The following is a 22,864-nucleotide window of genomic DNA, read 5'->3' as shown; positions in this document are numbered from 1 at the left end:
CCATTTGTTTTTCTTAATTACAAATTTATTTTAATTTTATTAAAGGAAAAAGGGAACACTAAGGTCTCTGATTTACAATTAGATATCTGAAAATCCACTCCGAATTTTACTAAATTGTTGTACCTTGACTGTTTATATAGCATGGATAGAGTTAAACCATACAAGCTCAGTTTCTTATTATTATAATATTTATGGCATATTATGATATCAGTTACTACCAACTAAGAGCCTTCACTAAGGAAATATTATTCTCCCAAGCTGTTTCTTCAGAGCCCCCTTAACCTCCTTGTTCCGGAGGCTGTAGATGAGGGGGTTCAGCATGGGGACCACCACCATGTAGAACACAGACACCACCTTGTTCTGGTCAGTGGAGTAGCTGGACTTGGGCATCACGTAAATGAAGGTGATGGTCCCATAGTACAGAGTGACCGCGGTGAGGTGGGAGGTGCAGGTGGAGAAGGCCTTGTGTCTTCCCTCAGTGGAGGGCATCTTCAGGACAGTGATGAGGATGTAGATGTAGGAAGTGGCTATGACAACCACTGTGACCGCAATGATGGAGCCAGCTGTAAATGAGGGGACAACAGCAGGAACAGTGATGTCAGAGCAGGAGAGTTCCAGCAAGGGGGCAAGATCACAGAAGAAATGATTGACCCGATTTGGTCCACAGAAGAGTAAAAAAAGGAAGGAAGCAGTAAAGGAGGAAGCATTGAAAATACCACCGATGTAAGACACGAGGAGTAACTGAACACAGACTTGTGTGGACATCTTCGTGGAATAGAGCAGTGGGTTGCAGATGGCCACAAAGCGGTCATATGCCATGGCAGCCAGAAGGAAACACTCAACTGTTCCAAAGAAAACAGCTGAACCAAGCTGGGTGGCACATCCAGGATAGGAGATGGTATTTCTCTCCACCAGGAAATTTACAAGCATACTGGGTGTGACGGAAGATGAATAGCCCATGTCAACAAAAGCCAAGTGGCTCAGGAAAAAATACATGGGATGATGGAGCTGAGGAGAGAGTCTGACAAGAATGATTGTGCTGAGATTGCCACATATGGTCACCAGGTAGATACACAGGATGATCACGAAGAGGACGGTTTGCAGGGTTGGGTCATTTGTTAAGCCCAATAAAATGAACTCTGTCACTGCAGTGTGGTTCCCCTCTCCCAGGGAACCCATGAGATGACGTAGTTGCTGCCCAAATGAACCTGTGATGAAACACTGCATTAGAGAAGTTGTGGTTCAATGATTCCATTTTCACTAATATGTATATAAGTGAGTATAAGCACATAAATTACCCAAGAGAAGTTTGGAGTTGTTTTACTGCAGATTTCAGATTTTGTATGTGTATGTGATGGGTCTTCTATATTTGAAAAATTTCTTCTTAGCAAAAACACTAGAGAACCTGGTTCAAATATTGTGCATTTAAACATAATGTACTTAATATGACTTCAAATCTAAAGATTATTTTTTAAAAAAGTAAGGCTTATGAGAATAAAAAGGAATGATCAGTATAACAAAAACATTAAATTGTATACCTAAAGGATTATGTTATGCGGACTAAAGTAATAGCTAATATTTACTAAGTGCTTACTAAATGATGGACACAATGTTAAGAATTTTATATAATTAGTTCTATTTTAACCCTCATGAAATAATATTAAACGTTTTTATTCTATTTATGGAAGAAATGGACTCTGACCCTATGAGGTAACCTACCTAAGTTTATACAACAAGGGGTAGGATCAAGATGTGAACCCCAGGCAATTTGAACCCAGTCCATTCCTTTAATAACTACACCAAAGTGAAATTAAATAATGCTTACGATGAAGTCGAGTCTCTTGGAAATGGATGGATAGCAAATTACCCTTATGCCTCATGACAGCTAATGTGTAAAGATTCACCTAGCTAATCACAGAGTTTACAGCTTCTCTCAGCAAAACAAGACTATGTATTTATAAGGAGAAGTAGAATTTTCTTGATAGGACAAGGAAGAGATAGAGAGGAATTTCAAATTAAATATATGGATGAAGTAAATCATTAATTAAAAACATAATAAATTATTACATATAATATTTGCAATTTAAATACTTTTGCATAAATTATTTAGAAATATCAATCTAATCACTATTGCAAAACATTATATGATTAATAACTAGGAGACAATACAGTACATTTATTCAAACAAATCATTTCCTAATGTAACAGTGTTTTCTCATTGGAGTATTAGAGGATAAAATAATATTGGTTTCAACATGATATACAACTGAATACAGCTCCAGCCTGAAAAGTTAAGAAGTTTACCCAGGTTCACCCTGTGAGTGGCCAGGAAACCTCATTTCCTTGTTTTCTGGATTCATTTTCTTGACTTTGTCCAAAGTGTCTGGTTGCCTGAAAGTTAGAGCCTCCGAGGATAATAAATAAACAAAAGAAGTCTTTCCATAGATAGGTACGAACAGTAAGTCTCCAACACATCTCAAAGCTAGAGAATCTATGAGTTTAATGGCCAAGGGCCAAGTGTAAACGGTGTTGAAAGAGCATGTGAGTTTCTGACATTTGGGGTGGAAAAATGAGGAATCCTAGTCTCGCGAATTATGCTTGTTTACGCACACTAAACGGACTGTAGAAACTTAGGTTAGTTCAGCCGAGGTTATTTGAGAGCTGACTGCTGGACTGCGTCTGCCCCAGCTTGTGAACACAGATGCCCCTTGCAGTAAAATGTTTTCCGATGGTAAATGAACATCAGCAGGACAGACTAACGCACAAAGGCAAAACCTTACCTCTTGAAATAAGAATTGCTTCATGTTTTGGGAATAAATTCAAAGTCATTATTCTTATACAGCAGCCATGCTCTCTTTTATTGTTGTTTGCCTTTGGGGATAAGTCTCTGAAGACGTTAGAGATTCAAACGTGAATCCCAAAGCTCCAGGGATCACGATCCCGTTCTCAAGTGAGTACTGAGCAGCTCACTTCAAACAAAAACAGCTCTGTTTAAGGTTCTGTCAATTCTGAAGGAGTCAATTTTTTCCTTTATGCCTAGATTTCCATGAACGTTCCATTGGTCGTTATTGAGAGTAAAATAATAAATTATCTTATAGCCAAATATTGATTCTAAGCTTACTTTGCTATTTCAGGTTAAGGAATATTAAACATCGAATGTTAGGCAGTAACCTTAACTTTTGTAGTTCCCTGGTGGTTCAGCAGGTTGAGGATCTGGCATTGTCAATCTGTGATTTGGGTTGCTGCTATGGTCCGGATTTGATCTCTGGCCCAGGAACTTCTGCATGCTGAGAGTACAGCCAAAAAAAAAAGAATTAGTAATTTTAGCTTCATTTACTCAGCGTTCATTCATTTATGTGTTCTATAGTGATATATGTAAAACAGTCCATTAGGCATCTCGGGGAGCATCGGGGAGAATGCCATGTGAAGCTGAATTTCAAATAACGGTTATTTAAGAGGTATATTTTTTCCAGCTGAAGATGTAAGCGGAATATCTTTAAGGTTGTAGGTGGGGGAAGTTCCTTTTGGGTAGGTGGGTTATGGATCTAGCAATGTCACTGCCACAGCTTGGGTCACTGCTGTGGCATGGGTTTGATCCTTGGCCTGGGAACTCCCACATACTGCAGGTCCAGCCAGAAAAGAAAAGTTATAGCTTGAGAACAATGAAGGAAAAAGAGGTTTGAATGACTTTCAGATCAGACAGTCTACGGGCCTCAAAAGAAAGACTAGTAGTTCATGGTTTCTTTGCCTAGAAGGATGATGGCAGAAATAGCTATTTTCAACGTGAAGGCTCAGTCTAAATATTCTTGCTAATCCCAGTTTCAGAAAGTCTTGCCTCACCCTCCTGAAGTGCATATGCTTTGACGGATGTGCTACTAACCAAGTTTTCCTCCGCACTGAACTTCATTTCTCATTTAACCCTCACCATACATTGGTGAGCTAAGTATTCCCATTATCCTAATTTGGGACAGAAGAGAGAATCGAGGCTTAGTTGAAGATACTTCTCCAAATGTACTCCACTGTTTAAATTATATCCAAGTTTAAATTCAGGCCCAACTGAATGCTAGAATGTGGACTCCACATTAAAAGGATCATACATGATGATCAAATGGGATTCATCTCAGGGATGCAAGGATGGTTCAATGTACACAAATCATTCAGTGTGATACACCACACTAACAAGTTGCAGAATAAAAACTCCCATGATCAGCTCACAGACGCATAAGTTGTTTTTCACAAAATTCACTGAGGATAAAAACACTCAACAAAGTAGGTGTAGAAGGAACATACCTCACTATAATAAAGGACATCTACCACCCGGCCACTGCTCTCCTCATACTCAATGGAGAAAAGCTGACAGCATTTCCTCTAAGGAACAAGACAAGGATGCCTGTCTCAACACTTCTGTTAAACACAGTATTGGAAGTCCCTGCCACATCAAGCAGACAAGAAAAATAAATGAAAGAAATCAAAACTGGAAAGGAAGAAGGAAAACTGCCACCATTTATAGATGACATGATGCTGTATAAAGAATGTGTTTTTTCCCCAATACATTTTTTTCTACTGTACAGCATGGTGACCCAGTTACACATACATGTATACATTCTTTTTCCTCACATTATCCTGCTCCATCATAAGTGACCAGACATAGTTCCCAGTGCTACACAGCAGGATCTCAAGTTTTAAAAAAATTTTGAAAAAAGGATGTGTGTTCTTAACTGCTACTGTCATCTAGTCAATTTCAAGATTTCAGTGCCTCAGTAAAGACCACTGGTTCCCAGCTAGTCCCCACTCTCAACACTCTGCCTAAGTCCCCAACACTGGCTAAACCTAATTCCTGGTCCTGAGCCCCCGGCCAGTACTCACGGTCTTGATTTCCTCACATGTGCTCCCCAGTGACAAACACTGGTGGACCTTACCCAGTAAATTGCTCTCAGATAGGTCCACTTCTCTCCATCTCACCACTGCAGTAGCTGTCCTAATTGATTTTCCTACATGCATAATTGGCCCTCTGCACAGCGGCCATAGTGAGTGATTGCTTAAAGAAATTTAATATATTCACTTTAATGCCATCAAGGAATTACATTGTCTTCGTTAAAATGGCTCAGAGAGAAAACAGTGGTCCATTCCCGCTTCCTTTAAATACCCAACACTAAACGTGCAGCAGGGAACCACTTTTGAGTCTATTTCATATTTGATGTTCCTCAATATCTCTAAATAATATGTTGTAATACAAAAAATTGGAATTTCTATAGACATTCCTGCTATTTTCCCCTGTTTATGTAATTTGAACATAATAGGAAAAATTGGTGGCTTTTTGAAGTCTGAGAGAATCATTACAGATTTCATTCCTGGAATTTATTTTAAGAGTCGAGAACAACACAGAAGTGTGGAATATCTTTCCAATTCTTTGAATTCTATTTTATTTCCTTGCTTAATGTTTTATAGTTCTCAGCATATAAGTGTTTCACCACCTTGGTCAAGTTTACTCCTAGGTTATTGATTTTTTGGGGTGCAATTTTAAAAGGTATTGAATTTTTGTATTCCTTTTCTAGTATTTCATTGTTATTATACAGAAATGTTATTGATTTCTGAATGTTAATCCTATATCCTGCTACTTTGCTGAATCTGTTGATCAGTTCAAGTAATGTTTGGGTTGAGTCCTTGGGGTTTGCTATTTATAGTATCATGTCATCTGCATATAGTGACAGTTTTACCTCTTCTCTTCCTATTTGGATACCTTTCATTGCTTTTCTTTTTCTTTTTTTTTTTTTTTTTTTTTTTTTTTTTTTTTTTTTTTTTGTCTGATGGCTGTAGCTAGGACTTCCAATACTATGTTGAATGACAGTGGTGAGAGTGGGCAAGCTTGTCTTGTTCCAGATTTTAGTGGGAAGGCTTTCACCCTCTCTCCATTGAGAATTATATTTGCTGTGGGTTTGTCATAAATGGCTTTTATTATGTTAATGTATGTTTCTTCTATACCCACTTTGGTGAGAGTTTTGATCGTGAATGGATGTTGGACTTTGTCAGATGCTTTTCCTGCATCTATGGAGAGGATCATGTGGCTTTTGACTTTTCTTTTGTTAATGTGGTGTGTGATGTTGATTGATTTCATGTGTTGAACCATCCTTGTGCACCTGGGATGAATCCCACCTGGTCATGGTGAATGATCATTTTTTATATGTTGTCGGATTTGGTTGGCTAAATTTTTGTTGAGAAATTTTTTTTTGCATCTATATTCATCAAAGATATCAGCCTATAGTTTTCTTTCTTGGTGGCATTTTTGCCTTGTTTTGGAATTAGGGTGATGGTGGCATTATAGAATGTCTTTGGGAATGTTCCTTCTTCTTCAGCCTTTGAAAAATTTAAGGCGGGTGGGTAGAAGTTCCTCTTTGTATATTTGGTAGAATTCACCTGTGAAGCCATCTGGTCCTGGACTTTGATTTGTAGGGAGTGTTCTATGACATATTCAATTTCATTTTTAGTGATCAGTCTGTCCAGTTGATCCATTTCTTCTTGATTCAGTTTTGGCAGGCTGTAGGTCTCTAGAGAGATGTCCATTTCTTCTAGGTTGTCAAATGTATTGGCAGATGATAATTCATAGTATTCTCTCATGGTTTTTTGTATTTCTGTAGTAGTATCCTTTGTGACTTCTCCTTTTCCTTTTCTTGTTTTGTTTACTTGGGTTTGTTCTCTCCTCTTCTTGGTGACTCTGGCCAGAGGTTTGTCAATTTTGTTTACCCCCTCAAAGAACCAGCTCTTGGTTTGATTGATTTGGTCTATTGTTTTCTGAATCTCTATTTTATTGATTTCCTCTCTGATCTTTATGTTTTCCTTCCTTCTGCTGACTTTGGGTTTTGTTTGTTCTTTTTCTAATTCATTTAAGTGGTGGGTTAAGTTGTCGCTTTGAGATTTTTCTTCTTTTGTGAGAGAGCCCTGTATTGCTATGAATTTCCCTCTGAGCACTGCTTTTGTGGCATCCCATGGATTTTGAGTGGGTGTGTCTTCATTCTCATTTGTCTTGAGGTATTTTTTAATTTCCTTCTTGATTTTCTCATTGACCCATTGGTTTTTTATTATTTATTTTTATTTTATTCTTTGTCTTTTTGTGTTTTCTTGAGCCGCTCCTGTGGCATATGGAGGTTCCCAGGCTAGGGGTCTAATCGGAGTTATAGCCACCGGCCTACACCAGAGGCACAGCAGCGCGTGATCCCAGCCATGTCTGCAACCTACACCACAGCTCACGGCAACGCCGGATCCTTAACCCACTGAGCAAGGGCAGGGATCGAACCCACAACCTCATGTTTCCTAGTCAGATTCATTAACCACTGTGCCACGATGGGAACTCCCCCATTGGTTTTTTAATAGCATGTTTAGTTTTCATGTAGTCAGTTTTTATTTTTCTCATTTCTTTTCCTGTGGTTGATTTCTAGTTGCATGCCATTGTGGTCAGAGAAGATACTTGAAATAATTTCTATACTCTTAAATTTGTTGAGGTTAGCTTTGTGCCCCAGTATGTGATCTATCCTTGAGCATGTTCCATGTGCACTTTAGAGGAATGTATATTCTGATGTTTTTGGATGTAATGTCCTGAAAATGTCGATGAAGTCTAACTTTTCTATTGTGTCCTTTAGGATCTCTGTTGCCTTATTGATTTTCTGTCTAGAGGATCTGTCCATTGATGTGAGTGGGGTGTTAAAGTCTCCTACTGTGACAGTATTCCCATCTGTTGTTTCTTTTATGTCTGTTAGTAATTATTGTAGGTAATTGGCTTCTCCTGTGTTAGGGGCATATATATTGATGATTGTAATGTCCTCTTCTTGAATGGATCCTTTAACCATTAAATAGCATCCTTCTTTGTCTTTCTTTATGGCCTTCGTTTTAAAGTCTATTTTGCCTGATATGAGTATTGAAACTCCTGCTGTCCTGTCTTGACCAATGGCATGAAATATCTTTTCCCATCCCCTCACTTTCAGTCAATATGTGTCCTTTGCCCTAAGGTGAGTTTTTTGTAGACAGCAGATGGTAGGATTTTGCTTTTTTATCCAATCTGCCACTCTGCGTCTTTTGATTGGAGCATTCAGTACCATTGACATTTAAGGTGATTATTGATAGATATGTATTTATTGCCATTTTAGACCTTGTTTTCCAGTCAATTCTATGTTTCACTTTTCTTCTTCTCTTTTTCTAGTTGGATGGTTTCCATTTATTTTATGCTTGAATACTTTTCAGTTTTTGTGAATGTATTGTTCGATTTTGATTTGTGGTTGCCCTGGGTTTTAAGAATGAGAATCCCTTCCTATCTCTACTTGATTTTGCCTGTTACTCATATAGGCTCAAACATTATTTTTTAAAAATATATTTTCTTACATTCCTTTCCCAGATAGTACAGATAGTATGATTTTGAAGTCCTTTTTTTTTTTTTTTTTTTTTTTTTTTTTTTTACCTCTTCATGTTGAGATCTCTATGCTGGCTTATTTACTGACTGCTTTCCAATTATGATTTCCTCCATCCTAATTCTTTGTTTTTCTCTTTTTTTCTCTCTCTCTTTTTTATTTTTTTAACTTAGAGAAGACAATTCAGTATTTCTTTTACAATGGGTTTAGTATTGCTGTACTAGTTTAGCTTTTGTATGCTGCAGAAATTCTTTCTTTCCCCTTCTATTTTAAATGATATTCTTGCCAGATAGAGCATTCTGGTTGCAAATGCTTTCCTCTCAGCACTTAAATATATCTTGCCACTCCCTCTGGCCTGTAGTGTCTCTGTACAAAAATCAGCTGATACCCTTATGGGGGTTTCCTTATAATTCATGCTTTGCTTTTCTCTTGCTGCCTTTAGAATCCTCGCTTCATCTTTAAATTTGCTATATTTATTATAATATGTCTTGATGTGAGCCTGTTTGGGTTCACTTGTTTGGGGCCCTCTGTGCCTCCTGTATCTTGATATCAGTATCCTTTAGATGTGGAAGGTTTTCAGCCATAATTTCTTCAAATATATTTTATGACATGTTATTTTTGTCTTTTTCTAGGGCTGCACCTGTGGCATAGGGAGTTTCCCAGGCTAGGGTTTTAATCAGACCTATAGCCATCAGCCTACACCACAGCCACAGCAATGCCATATCTGAGCCATATCTATGATCTACACCAGAGCTCACGGCAATGCCGGATCCTTAACCCACTGATCAAGGCCACGGATCGAACCCGCAACCTCACGGTTCTTAGTTGGTTTTGTTAACCACTAAGGAACGACGGGAACTCCTCTTCAAATACAGTTTCAATCCCCTTTTCTTTTTCTTCAACTTCTGGAATTCCTATTATGCATAGATTGGCCTGCTTTATATTATCCCATAGGTCTGTTATATTGCATTCATGTTTTTTCATTTGGTTTTGTGTCTGCTATCCCAGTTGGGGTGATTTCCGTTATTCTATTGTCCATGTCACTAATTCATTACTCTGCATTATTCATTCTGGTACTTATTGCCTTTAGCTCAGTTTGTATCTTGGAAAATGAATGCTCTAGTTTTTCTTGGCTCCTCCTTATATTTTCTAGTTCCTTTCTAAAGGAATATCTCTTAATTCCTTCAGTGTTTTCACTACCTCCCGTTTGACTCAATGTCTTCAGACTGCAGAGGTCTGTTTCATTGTTGACTGCTTTAGGTGAATTTTCCTGTTGCTTTAACTGGGATTGGTTTCTGAGCTTCTTCATCTTGCTTTTGTTTTTCTTTTTCTGTGGTTTTGAGGAAGCCAAACTGTAGTCTTGCAAGGCTACAAGGCTACATATTCTATGCAAGAATAACCCTTTGTATTATGGGGGGGGTTACTATTTATTTTTGGAGTGGACGTTTGGATATTTGCTGTCTCTTTCTTTGGTATGAGCAGGCTGTTATCCCCAGGATGCTCAGTGTGTTTTCAGGGAGAAGGAGGCAATGGGTAGGGCCAGTAATCAGTTCCTGGGCATTGGGCTGTCAATATCAGTAAGGACCTGCAGGAAGGTGGCACAGGCTGTTTCTAGTTGCAGGTCCCTGGAAAGTGGGGATAAGCTCTAGTCAGATCTTCAAGTGACCAGAGCATTTGGCAGTAGCAACAGGAAGGTACATGAGTTCCCAGGGGAGTGAGAGCCATGACAGCTTGTGTTTGATTGCAATGCCCTCCTCTGAGGTGATTTGAGTCACAGGTGGTGCCTGTTCAGGGACCCCTATTGAGAGCAGACCATGACTGTCTCTTGAGTCAGTGATAACTGTGGTGGTTTGTGCCTGCCACCTGTAGACTGTGCATGAAGCATCCTGTCTCAGCCCACATAGGAGGTGCCCTAAAGGCTGCTCCTAGTTGCAGGATTCTGGGAAGTGACAGAGATCAGGCTTGTACTGCCAAAGGTACTGCCTGAAACCTTTGGCAGTGGCAGTAGCAGGGAGGTGTGTTCCTGCGGGTGCAAGTGCACCTACAGGCGGTGTTTGGTCACAATGCCCTCCTCCGTGGTGCCCTTTAGGTGAAGGGGGCTGCAAGTGATTTTGGTTCCTGTATTTCCAATGGCAGTGGGCCACACCCACCTCTGGAATCAGGAATACTTGCTGTGGTTTGCCACTGCAACCTGCAGACCACACAAGAAGCATCCTGTCCCACTTAAACCACATGGATGGTGCTGCACCAGTTGCTCCTAGTTGTAGGGTCTTGGGAAGGGACACCTTCTGGCCACCACCCAGAGCGATTGGCAGTGGCACCTGCCAGGCAACTGTGTTCCCAGGGGAGTGAGAGCAACAGCGTAAGGTGCTTGGTTGCAGTGCCCTTTTTTTTGCCACCCCCTGAGGTGACTGGGGTCACAGATGGAACCCACTCACAGGCCCCCAGTGGTGGCAAGCCAAGCCACCCTCTGGCCTCTGAGATGACCGATGCAGTCTATCCCTCCCACCTGTACATTGTGCAAGGGGCACCACATTGCACTTAGCCCCCTTATGCCCTTAGCCCACACAATAGGTGCCTGGCCACAATAGGTAGCCTGCACAAGAAGCACCTAATCTCCCCTAAACGAGCAAGAGGCTTCTCACAGCCCCTAGCCTCTGCTGAGCCACCCTGCCTTGCCCTCTAAGCCTGGGGAAAAGTGCACACTCTGGTGCCAGGACTTTCCTATAGTAGCCCACCCCGCCTCCTTTCCCACCCCCAACAATGGCGCCTTGCCCCTCCTTTGGGTCCAGACCTTCTCATGGGGTCCCTCTGCCATGGTGTCCCCTCCTTAGCCTGTGGCACACTGCCCTTTAGCCCCGCATGCCGTCCCCTGTTCTCTCCCCAGGACTGACCTCCAGTGCCTGAGTCTCAGGGCACAGCCCCCACCCGAGTGTCTCAGGCTGGTATCTGGGCCTGTGTTTCAGATGATCTGTGCGGCTCTCACTCTGCTGTGCTGTTATGAGTTCAGCTGCTGTGCTTTTCTCAGTGACATTGAGGTCCCACTGACTGGGCTGATCTTTTGGCAGTTAGGTGGCTTCCCAGGGTGGGTTCCTTTTCTCCTTCACAGCTCCCCATCAGGAATGCTGGTCCTGTCCTGATTCCTTCTCTCTCTTTTTTTTTCCTTTGGTTCTACCCAGTTCTGTCAAGAGTTTCTTGCCCTCTTTGGAGGTTCAAGTCCTTCTGCCAGCATCAGCTGGTGTTGTGTGAGTTGTTTTACATGGGGATGTGGTTTTGTGATGTGTTTGTGGGGAAGGTGAGCACGACCTCTTACTCCTCTGCCGTCTTGTTCTGCCTCCCCAGGAAGATTTTCTTGAATATGACAGTAAACACAGGAACCACAATAATTGATGACCTGGTTTTCATAAAAACGAAAGCCTTAATAAGATCAAATGACATTTTGAGAAACAAAATGACAGAACACAGATTTTAATAAAATATTCAGAGAACAGTAAAGGGTTTGTGTCTAAAATCTATAACTTGCTTTCATAACTCAATGGTGAGAGAACAGCCAATTTTTTTAAATAGGTAGAAGATCTGAATAGAAACTTCACCAAAGAAAAGGTATGAAGGGCAAATAAGCATTTGAAATGGATGCTGCACACAACCATTCCCCAGGGAAATGCGAATACATTAAAAGACATAATGCTACACACATAGTAGAATGGCTTAAAAAAATCCGACAGTAGCAAGTGCTGACAAATAACCAACATAAACAGAACTTCATTACAATGCTGGTAGAAATTTGGAATGGCACAGCCATTTTGAAAAAAGTCTTGCCATTTTTTTTTTTATATGCATATACTTACCGTAACAGCCAGCAATTGAAATCCCGGATATTTATTCAGGAGAAATGAAAGCACACGTCCACACAAAGACCTATATGGAGCTATTTATAGAAACATTATTCAGAATTGCCAAAAACTAGAAAATTCTCAAATGCCCTTCACTGAATTAAAAAGTGAAGAAATGGTGGTACATTCGTGCAATGGCTGTTTGAGAGGATTTTACCACAATCCAGACTCTAACATTTCTTTCACAGTATCCAGGGCATCATTCAAACGTGCGAGCACATAAAAAAGGGAAATGCGATCCCTTCTCATGATAAAGGGCTGGAAACAACCCTCAAGGAAAGGCTGAAAACAAAAGTTTATGCTTCCATCTTAGGAAGCTTAAAAACGAACAACAAACAAATTGGAAAAATATATAATAACGAAAGAACACCAATGAAATAAATAGAAAACTGATAGAAAAAAAAACATATCTGTAATTTCACTCACTGAAAAGATTAATAAGGAGTTCCCATTGTGGCTCAGTGGTAAGGAACCCAAACAATATCCATGAGGATGAAGGATTGAACCCTGGCCTTGCTCAGTGGGTTAAGGATCCTCTGATGCCATGAGTTGTGGTGTAGGTCACAGACACAGCTCGAATCTTGCATTGCTGTGGCTGTGCCAAAAGGGAAGCAGCTTCAGTCCCAATTCAACCCCTAGCCCAGGAACTTCCCTGTGCCATGGGTGCAGCCCTGAAAAAAAGGAAAGATTATGAAAATGGAAAAACCTGGAGTCTTCCTCAAGAAAAAGGCAAACATATTACTTATCCAAGAAGGACATGCAAAGAGGCTTAACTTCACGTTTGGCAAATATTAGGGTGATTAAACATAGAGAGTATAACAATTGTGTCAATAAATTTAGTAAACAGTAATGGATTTTGTAAGGAAAACCTGCCTTGTTGGGACAGAAACAGAAAAACATTTCTGTTGTTCTTCAGACTAGGAGGACCGACACACAAGAATCTAGCAACAAAATTAGTAGAAAATGCTTCCCCCAAGTTTATGTACCATAATGACCCAATTTCTCACTGACGAGTGTGTCCTTACTGATAACAACACGCAGGGCTGGGGCACTATCCCCGCTTACTACTGGAGGTGCCCAGCTAGTAAATTGCCATCATTTCTTAATGGTGTCCAACCCTGGACTACGTCCTTCTCCTCATCTCACCTCAGAAGCAGCAACCAGTCCGGCACTGATTCCTGCACCCCTTCATTGTCCTCAGTATCTTCAGTGAGAATCCAGTCCTTCCCAGAGGCATCTGCCTTCTCTCCCCTGTTGAGAGATGCATGCTGGTTTTTGGCGAGCCCTCCCTCGCTGCACTGACCCAATAAACTTGATTGTGTAGGACTATAGGTTTGTTTCTGGTGGTCTATGGCTGAATAGCCTTTGAAACTGTAGCTTTACATATTTATGGTTTAGTGGTGGAAGATTAGGTCTCACTATCCTAAATGAGATTTGGGATACGAATAGTATAGAGAGTTCCATAAGTAGCTTGGGGATGAATGAGAGTTATTGGAGTTAAGAAAGTAGAAGAAATTTGAGGTTAGGCTGTCAGTTGATGTGTCCAAATGCTTAGAAGTTGTCCTTGCTGGGGACAAAAGTAGAGGTGAAGGGAAAATTTGAGATGCAGGAGCTCAGGTCCTCAGGGGATGAGGAATAGCAGGGAGCTTCATGGGGTGGACAGGAGATGCCATAGCTAGAACACCATGGTTTCAAAGAAGAAAGTATCTGGGAATGAGGATGCAATAGAATAATTTGCAAAAGGAGGCAGGGCACCTCCCAACCCTGATGAGTGTGAATCATCAGAGTCAACACATCCAGGCCTTTGCTTCTAAATGTAACATGTTTGAGACCCAGCAGCAAAGTCACTTAATTGTTCCCAATAATTATATGACATCACATTTACGTTTTTTTTATTTAAAAAATTTTTTTTACTCAAAAGAATTTATCACATCTGTGGTTGTATAATGATCATCACATTCCATTTTCACAGGATTTCCATCCCACAACCCAAGCACATCCACCCACCCCCCAAACTGTCTCCTCTGGAGACCATACGTTTTTCAATGTCTGTGAGTCAGCATCTGTTCCACAAAGAAGTTCAGTCTGTCCTTTTTTCAGATTCCACATGTCAGTGAAAGCATTTGATGTTAGCGTCTCATTGTATGGCTGACTTCACTTCGCATGATAATTTCCACGTCCATCTATGTTGCTAAATATGCTGGTATTTCATTCCTGTTAATGGCTGAGTAATATTCCATTGTGTATATGGACCACATCTTCTTGATCCACTCCTCTGTTGATGGACATTTAAGTTGTTTCCATGTCTTGGCTATTGTACATAGTGCTGCAATGAACATCGGAGTACATGTGTCTTTGCGAGTTGTGGTTTTCTCTGGATAGATGCCCAGGAGTGGGGTTGCTGGATCAAATGGTAGGTCTATGTTTAGTTTTCTGAGGCATCTCCATACTGCTTTCCACAGTGGTTGCACCAGTTAACAGTCCCACCAACAGTGTAATAGGGTTCCTTTTTCTCCACACCCTCTCTAGCACTTATTGTTTGGAGACTTTTGGATGATGGCCATTCTGGCTGGTGTAAGGTGGTACCTCATCGTGGTTTTGATTTGCATTTCTCTAAAGATGAGTGATGTGGAACATCTTTTCATGTGTTTTTTGGCCATCTGTATGTCTTCTTTGGAGAATTGTCTTTAGATCTTCCGCCCATTTTTTGGATGCGGTTGTTTGTTTTTTTGGTGTGGAGCTGCCGAAGGTGTTTATCAGTTTTGGAGATGAATCCCTTGTCAGTTGATTCATTTACAAAGATTTTCTCCAATTCTGTGGGTTGTCTTTTTGTGTTGTTTAGGGTTTCCTTTGCTGTGCAGAAACTTTGAAGTTTGATTAGGTCCCATTTGTTTCTTTTTGTTTTTTTTGTCAATACTCTACCTTTTAGGTCCCATTTGTTAATTTTTGTTTTTACTGTCATTACTCTAAGAGGTGGATCTGAGAAGATGTTGCTGTTGTTTATGTCCGAGAATGTTTGGCCTATGTTTTCCTCTAAGAGTTTTACAGTGTCTGGTTTATATCTAGGTCTTTCATCCATTTGGAGTTTATTTTTGTGTATGGTGTTAGGGAGTGTTCTAATTTCATTCTTTCCCATGTGTGGCTGTCCAGTTTTCCCAGCACTACTTATTGAACTAGCTGTCTTTTTTTCCATTGTACATTCTTGCCTACTTTGTCATAGATGAGTTGCATGGGTTTAATTCTGAGCTTTCTATCCTGTTCCACTGATCTAGATTTCTGTTTTTGTGCCAGTACCATATGGTTTTGATGATTGTTGCTTTGTAGTGTAGTCTGAAGTCCAGGAGCCTGATTACTCCAGCTCCATTTTTTTTTAGGTTGCCTTTGGCTATTCTGGATATGTTGTACTTCCAAAAAAACTTTAAAATATCCCAATATATTATTTTTTTCCCTACTGTACAGCATGGTGACCCAGCTACACATACATGTATACATTCTTTTTTCTCACATTGTCATGCTCCATCATAAGTGACTAGACATAGTTCCCAGTGCTACACAGAAGGATACCATTGCTAATCCATTCCAGATGTGGTAGTCTGCATGTATTAACCCAAAATCCCCAGCCCATCACACTCCCTCTCCCTCCCCCTTGACAACCACAACTCTATTCTCCAAGTCCTTTTCTGTGGAAAGGTTCATTTGTGCTGTATATTAGATTCCAGATATAAGTGATATTATATGGTATTTGTCTTTCTCTTTCTGACTGATTTCACTCAAGGTGAGAGTCTCTAGTTCCATCCATGTTGCTGCAAATGGCCTTCTGTTGTTCTTTTTTATGGCTGAGTAGTATTCCATTGTGCATATATACCACATCTTCCTAATCCAATCATCTGTCAATGGACATTTGTATCCCATTTAACACTTAGGCCCATACTGTGAGATAGGGATTATGAATCCCACTTTAAAACATGAAATTCAGTCTCAAAGAGCTTAAACAACTTTCTTGAGCTCATATCCATCAAGGTAACCTAGGTCTCATAGCTATAAAAGCCACACAGTGATTTTCAAGCTGTTAAAGTTTTTAGCCTCCAAAGACTGATAATAATTAGAAATATTACAAAACTAGAACTGCTGGAAAAATCAGAAACAAGGATTGAAATACAAAAATATAAATCTAAATGTTTATTATTAGAGTCAACACATTTAAAATTACTTTCTCAAATTGCTATGAAAGTGTAGAAATGGTTCCCTTCACTCCTGTCCTTAATGCATCGTGGACTGATAATAAACAGTTTGCCAGCGAGCACAAGTCTGTGGGCTGCACGTTGAGGGACAGGAGACGGTGCTTTGTTTCTGCTGCCTGACTCGTATTACTCCATGGCTTTCTCACACCAGCTGATGTCCTCAGTTAAAGGGACTGTTTTGTCTACATAGACGAAATTAGAGCCTTGATGGCCCGGACTCTGGCCACATCTCCCACCAAATTTCTTCTTCAACTATTTTTTTTAATCCTATTCTCTGGAGAAAGTGTTCATCAGGCTCCTTGGAATTTGTTCCAACTGGACCTTCTATTTATGCCACCTGAATGTGTCACATACCCTGCAAGTCATTTCTGGAGAGCTAACCCAGGGACCTTTATCTCAAAGGGGCCAGGAAGAACAGCCCTAGAGATTTGTCAAGTTCTATTAGAACCTTCATTTCCTTCCCACCACACACACAAAGACACCCTCCTCATCCTTACAGAACGTTTGTAACTCTGTTTCTAGATGGAGCAGAGCCTTCAACCATTTATGCTGTCAGGTATTTAGTGCAGAGCTACTATACAATTACATGGCAAACATCTGCTTTATAAAGTTCTCCTTAGAGGTCAGCATCAACACTTCTGCTCTGAGAGGTGAGTGCACTAGTCATGGGTTTGTCTAAATAATGTCAAATTTTATTTGTAAATGCAAACTATTACATTTAGAATGCATATGAAATGAGGTCCTACTGTTCGGCCCAGGGAACTATATCCAATCTTTTGGAATAGAACATGATAGAAGAGAGTATGATAAAATAAAGGTATATGTATGTATATATAAGACTGGGTCACTATATGTACAGCAAACATTGACACAACACTGTAAATCTACTGTAATTTAAAAATAAATGAAATAACCAAAGTAAATGAGAACTTAAAAATAAAAGAAACTCTAACCAATTTTAGCTCTTGAGCCCTGTGGAAAGGGTGGCCTCAGCAAGACTGGCGTTACAGAATGGTCATTCTGGGCACCCAAACCAGGCTGCCCAGGAGTCCCTAGAATGCCATCTGGACGGTCCCCAGCAGCCAAAGCAGTGCTCGGCTTGTGTAGCTGAAACAGTGGAAAGAGAATCCGGAAGAAACCACCTGACGTTCAGGTTGTTGGAGGCACAGAGCCCATGGCCCCTTCATCCTGATGCCCCGAGCAGTGAGGGGGAGCGTGGGGTGAGCGTTAAATCTGTGACTCAGGGGAGCCAGCATGAACCTCGTGCCAAAGTTAAGAGCTCTAGAAAGATCTCCAGGTATCCAGGGGAGGGGAAGAAAAGGGAAAAATCAGTTTCCTTTTATGCTTGTGGCTGTGAATGACACAGCCCCAAACAGAGAAAGGAGCATAGACTGTACTTCCTGACAGCCTTTGAATTTGTGAAAATCCCCTGACATGGGTTGAAGGGAAAATCATACTATGATCCTCATCAAAGAAAAATAATTGAAAATCCACCAACACTTTACTTTGACTTAAGGAAAAGTAACTTAATTCTGATGTGTAACAAACACCTCTGATGAGTACTTTGTAGATGTCATTTCTTTCAACCTCACTCCAAAGCTGCGTCATAGGGACAATTTTTCATGTTTTACAAATGAAAAAAAAATGGGTAAGAGAGATTGTAGGGTCAAATGCAATTTAAAATGCTGGCCCCTGGGACTCCCAGGATCTGTGTCTTCTGTCTCCAGGGTCCACGATGCTGTGAGCACAGACTGAAGCCCGCAGTGAAGGCAGGGTTGGCCCCATTGAACTCTGCTTGGGTCAGAGGGCAAAGAGCACACATGTGCTCAGTGCTTGGCCCCATTCCTCAGACCTGAGCCTGTTCAGAGGCTGACCAGAGAATGGTGAGGGATCTGAAAGCTATGCCCCAGGTGGAATGGCCAAAGGATCTATGGGGGCTTACTTTTGGAAAAGGGAAGGCAGTAGGTGTGTGCTGGCTGTATTCAGATATTTCAGTGTTTTGATGTAGAAAGGAGAGGCTTTGTGCCATTAAAGTCATGGGGGATCAAGTGATAAGACTAAAAACAGATATTTCATAAAAGAGCTACATCCATGGCAGCAAACTAACCTGTCACTAGAGTAATTCCAGTGCATTTAATGCAGATTAACTAGAACACATTTTTCAATGAGCTGTAGGTTCTTAGCTATTCATTCATTATACATCACATTTCATCTGTAAAAGAACTAAGTGCTACAATTGGAAACACTAAATGCTTTCATATAGTGAGATATTTTTATATTTTTAAGCTCTAAAAATACTTTGAAGCTATTTAGTGCACATAGTATCATTTGTATTAAATATTCCAAACCTAAATAATAGAAATAATATTGTTAGCAGAAAATTTTCTTCCTATGAAGATTAAAAGCAGTTGTACTGGATAGAAAATTTCCGCATCATGTTAACGTGACTCTTAAAAGCACAAACTTTACAAAGAGTGTACATAGACATACATTTAGAAACGTATTTTGGGATATGTTATGATTTTCCATGAATATCATACCGAGGAGTTTGAAATATACTGTATCCAGCATTTCAGCAATGAGTATGACTTTAGAAATCAGGAAATATTTTATCAGTCCTACTACGTGAAAACATAAATTACAAAATAATTTATTATATGATTACAAATATATAAATACTGCTGGCAAATGACATAAAAATGAATCAAAATAGATTGTGAGGCATTGCTAAAATTAAAGATTTGTTGGTGAATCATTTTATAGTTAATTTTATGTAAAGAAGTGAAAGAAAATGCATATATATAGGTTTTGTATGTCTGAAGAAATTGCCTGAAGGGATTGATGTGTAAGTGAAGTTAATGGAAAGAAACGATGTGCATAAGTGAAAATTTTAGATTACTAAAAGAAATCCCAATTTTTAAAATTTTATAATATTTTAAAGAATCAGTTTAAAAATATTTTGATACTCTATTTTCTCTTTCCAACAAATATGACTTTTCCCCCCCAATTTTACTGAATCTGTAATATACACTGAAACTACTGCATTGTACTGCAATGATTTCTTTGTGTCTTCCCTTATAATTTATCATTAATTCTGCTTTATCAGTTTTGTTTCAAAATGCAGGAACATTGCCTAAGTCACAACACAATTGCAAAACATAGAGAAGGTCCTAAGATTTTTAATGAAAAGTTCATCCAAGGGTGTTCCCACCATGGCTCAGTGAAATGAATTTGACTAGTATACAGGAGGACCCAGGTTCAATCCCTGGCCTTGCTCAGTGGGCAGCTGCATCTGGTGTTGCTGTGGCTGTGGCATAGGCAGGTGGCTACAGCTCCAATTCGACCCATAGCCTGGAAACCTCCACATGCTGCCGGTGCAGCCCTAAAAAGACAAATAATTTTTTTAAAAAATTAAATTTTAAAACAAAGAAAATGTGACCCCAAACTCAACAGAACAGTGAACATAGCTTAGCACATTTGTTGAGTATTTTCATCATTGCAGATAGTAGAGATATGCCTGTCTTAGAGCACAGCACATATTTCTTTTGAATTAAGTATTAAGAAAAATAGCTAGGATTGGGATTTTTAAAAAATTGATCATATTTTGTAATGTAATCAACCTGATGCTTTATTCAACTGTCCATGCATTCATCCATCAAACAACGTTTTGTTCACCACACTTTATTCCCAAGCACTAGGTGTTTATGACACAATAAGAAAACACCCCATTGTTGAGGAGGACGTATATAAATCGAGAGCGAAATATAAACATGCACGCAACAAGGAAAACCATAACCCAGTATAAACATGGGTAGTCTGGACATCTTCAAACATGATGTCCAGCTGAGGGAAAGTTACCTGGTTACCCCTTAGAAGGCAGAGACGGCGTTAAGAGAAATGGCTCTTAGGATGAACAGACGTCCCCGGGGAGGTGCTGGGGGGAGGTTGGAAGCCAGTCAAGTTGAAGAAAAAGGACCAAAGGCCAGAGAGAGTAGAGTGTGTGGGGGGAGGGGACTCTAAATAGCTCAGGAAGGTTGGATCAGTGCAGGTGTAGGATGGAAATATCCCACGGGACCAGCAAAGAGTCACGTGTGGGGGGACGCCAGAAAGTGTGCAAGAAAGGTTAGGGTGCATTCTGGGGGCTGGAGAAAGTGCTAAAAGATACAAAAGAATCCTTGGGCATCATCTGCTCTCTGCTTGGAAAAGAGACCATTTTGGTAGGTAAAGTGTGAAGTATATGGACATAAGAATGAATGTAGGAAGGCAAATAGATAACAAAATTAAGGAGGAAAAACGGCCAATGTCTCACCTAAAGTAGGGATACTAAGAGTGTAAGTGCAAAATTGAACAAATAAAATTTGAAGGTAAACTGTAGAATCAATAGAATTTTATTAGATGTGGGACAGTGAGAGGAAGAGGTCTAGGCTCATCCCCTGTTTCAGGCATGAGAGACTGGCTGGACTGTGGTGTCCTTCCACAGATGCAGCACACAGGAGGCGTGGTCCGAGGAAAGGATGAGTCTGGTGTGGAGGAAGCCACGTTTGAGGCATTTGCTGGATTTCCAACCAGAGACTCCAAACCATAGGTGGAACAGTGGATCTGGACTTTGGGAGAAAGATCTGTGTAGGAGTCAGTGTTGGAGAGGTGTCTTAAATAAACAGTGGATACATAAGAGAATAAAATCGAGATCTCAGAGAGTGAGGTGGAGCAATTTTCCTGTATTGGGAAGAAGAAAGAAACACAAACAAAAATCCCATAAAGCACTCTGTTTACAGGCAGTGCAGAAGAAGAACTTCCTGTGCAAGAGTCTGCAGAATAAGCAGAGAAATCTGGGAGAGTGTAGAATGAAAGTATAAATAAACATTCCCATTTCCCTCAACAGGACTAATTCCCAGGAGAGATGGAGGCTGGAAACCACAGCAGTGTGACAGAGTTCATCCTTTTGGGGCTCACAGAGGACCCTGTGCTTGGTGTCATCTGCTTTGCGATATTTCTAGGCATCTATGTTGTCACCTTAGTAGGCAATATCAGCATAATTGCTTTGATAAGAAGCTGTGCCCATCTTCACACCCCCATGTACCTCTTTCTGGGCCATTTGGCTTTTGTGGACATTGGTTCTTCGACATCCGTCACACCTCTGATGCTTACAGGATTCCGTAGACATGGAGTGGCCATCACCACTGCTGGCTGTGAAGCCCAGTTCTGTTCTGTGGTCACGTTTGGGACAGCCGAGTGCTTCCTATTGGCCGCCATGGCCTATGACCGCTATGTGGCCATCAGCTTGCCCCTGCTCTACTCCACCCACATGTCCCCAAGAGTCTGTGTCCTCTTACTGGGGGCTTCCTATCTGGGTGGGTGTGTGAATGCTTGGACATTTACTAGTTGCTTGTTGAGTCTGTCTTTCTGTGGACCAAATCAGATAGACCACTTTTTCTGTGATTTCTCCCCTTTGGTGAAACTTTCCTGCTCAGATGTCTCTGTTCTTGAAACTCTCCCTTCCATCTCCTCTGGGTCCATCATCATGGTCACAGTGATTGTCATAGGTCTCTCTTACATCCGCATCCTCATCACTGTCCTGAAGATGCCCTCCACTGAAGGAAGACACAAGGCCTTCTCCACCTGCACCTCCCACCTCACGGCCGTTACTCTCTACTATGGAAGTATCACCTTCATTTACGTGATGCCCAAGTCCAGCTACTCCACGGACCAGAACAAGGTGGTGTCTGTGTTCTACACGGTGGTGATCCCCATGCTGAACCCCCTCATCTACAGCCTCCGGAACAGAGATGTAAAGGAGGCCCTGAGGAAGACCACTCTCAGAATATTTCAGTAGGACTCTTTCTTAGCATTTTGGCTGATCTATAATTGTTTTTTAAATTTTATTTTATTGAAGTATAGTTGATGTACAATGTTGTTAATTTCTGCCATATGGCGAAGTGATTCAGTTATGCATATGCACATACATTCTTTTTCATATTCTTTTCCATTGTGGTTTGTCGCAGTTCCCTGTGCTGTGCAGCAGGACCTTGTTGTTTATCCATTTTATGTATAATAGTTGCATCTGCTAATCCCAAACTCCCACTCCTCGCTCCACCCTCCTTGGCGACCACAAGTCTGTTCTTCATGTCTGTAAGTCTGTTTTTGTTTCATAGATAAGTTCATTTGTGTTGTGTTTTAGATTTGCAGGCACTTCTTAATATGATTTCCCACTTATGTTCTTGGCCATAATAGCTACCATGCGTTTATTGCTGTGGTCAGAATCCTGGCTCTTTGCTCCATTGATTGCGTTGCCTTTCCTCCTGAAAGCCAAGATGAAGAAAATGGGACTTACCCT

General features: G+C 40.6%; 2 protein-coding genes across 2 annotated transcripts; one reads left to right on the top strand and one right to left on the bottom strand.

Annotated features, from left to right (window-relative positions):
- Positions 1 to 234: 234 nt before the first annotated feature.
- LOC100522263 (olfactory receptor 502-like) lies at positions 235 to 1,179 on the bottom strand. Its single transcript, XM_021081671.1, has one exon. The coding sequence runs from the start codon at positions 1,177 to 1,179 to the stop codon at positions 235 to 237; it is 945 nt and encodes a 314-aa protein (XP_020937330.1).
- Positions 1,180 to 21,416: 20,237 nt separating this feature from the next.
- Positions 21,417 to 22,448, top strand: LOC100521207 (olfactory receptor 491-like). The gene has a single exon (XM_003129400.2). The coding sequence runs from the start codon at positions 21,431 to 21,433 to the stop codon at positions 22,361 to 22,363; it is 933 nt and encodes a 310-aa protein (XP_003129448.2). The 5' UTR covers positions 21,417 to 21,430; the 3' UTR covers positions 22,364 to 22,448.
- The last annotated feature ends 416 nt before the right edge of the window (positions 22,449 to 22,864 follow it).

This window comes from Sus scrofa, unplaced genomic scaffold, assembly GCF_000003025.6.
Source record: "Sus scrofa isolate TJ Tabasco breed Duroc unplaced genomic scaffold, Sscrofa11.1 Contig1947, whole genome shotgun sequence".
NCBI lineage: Eukaryota > Metazoa > Chordata > Mammalia > Artiodactyla > Suidae > Sus > Sus scrofa.
The sequence above is the reverse complement of the archived record's forward strand: the minus strand, read 5'-3'. Positions and strand labels throughout refer to the sequence as shown.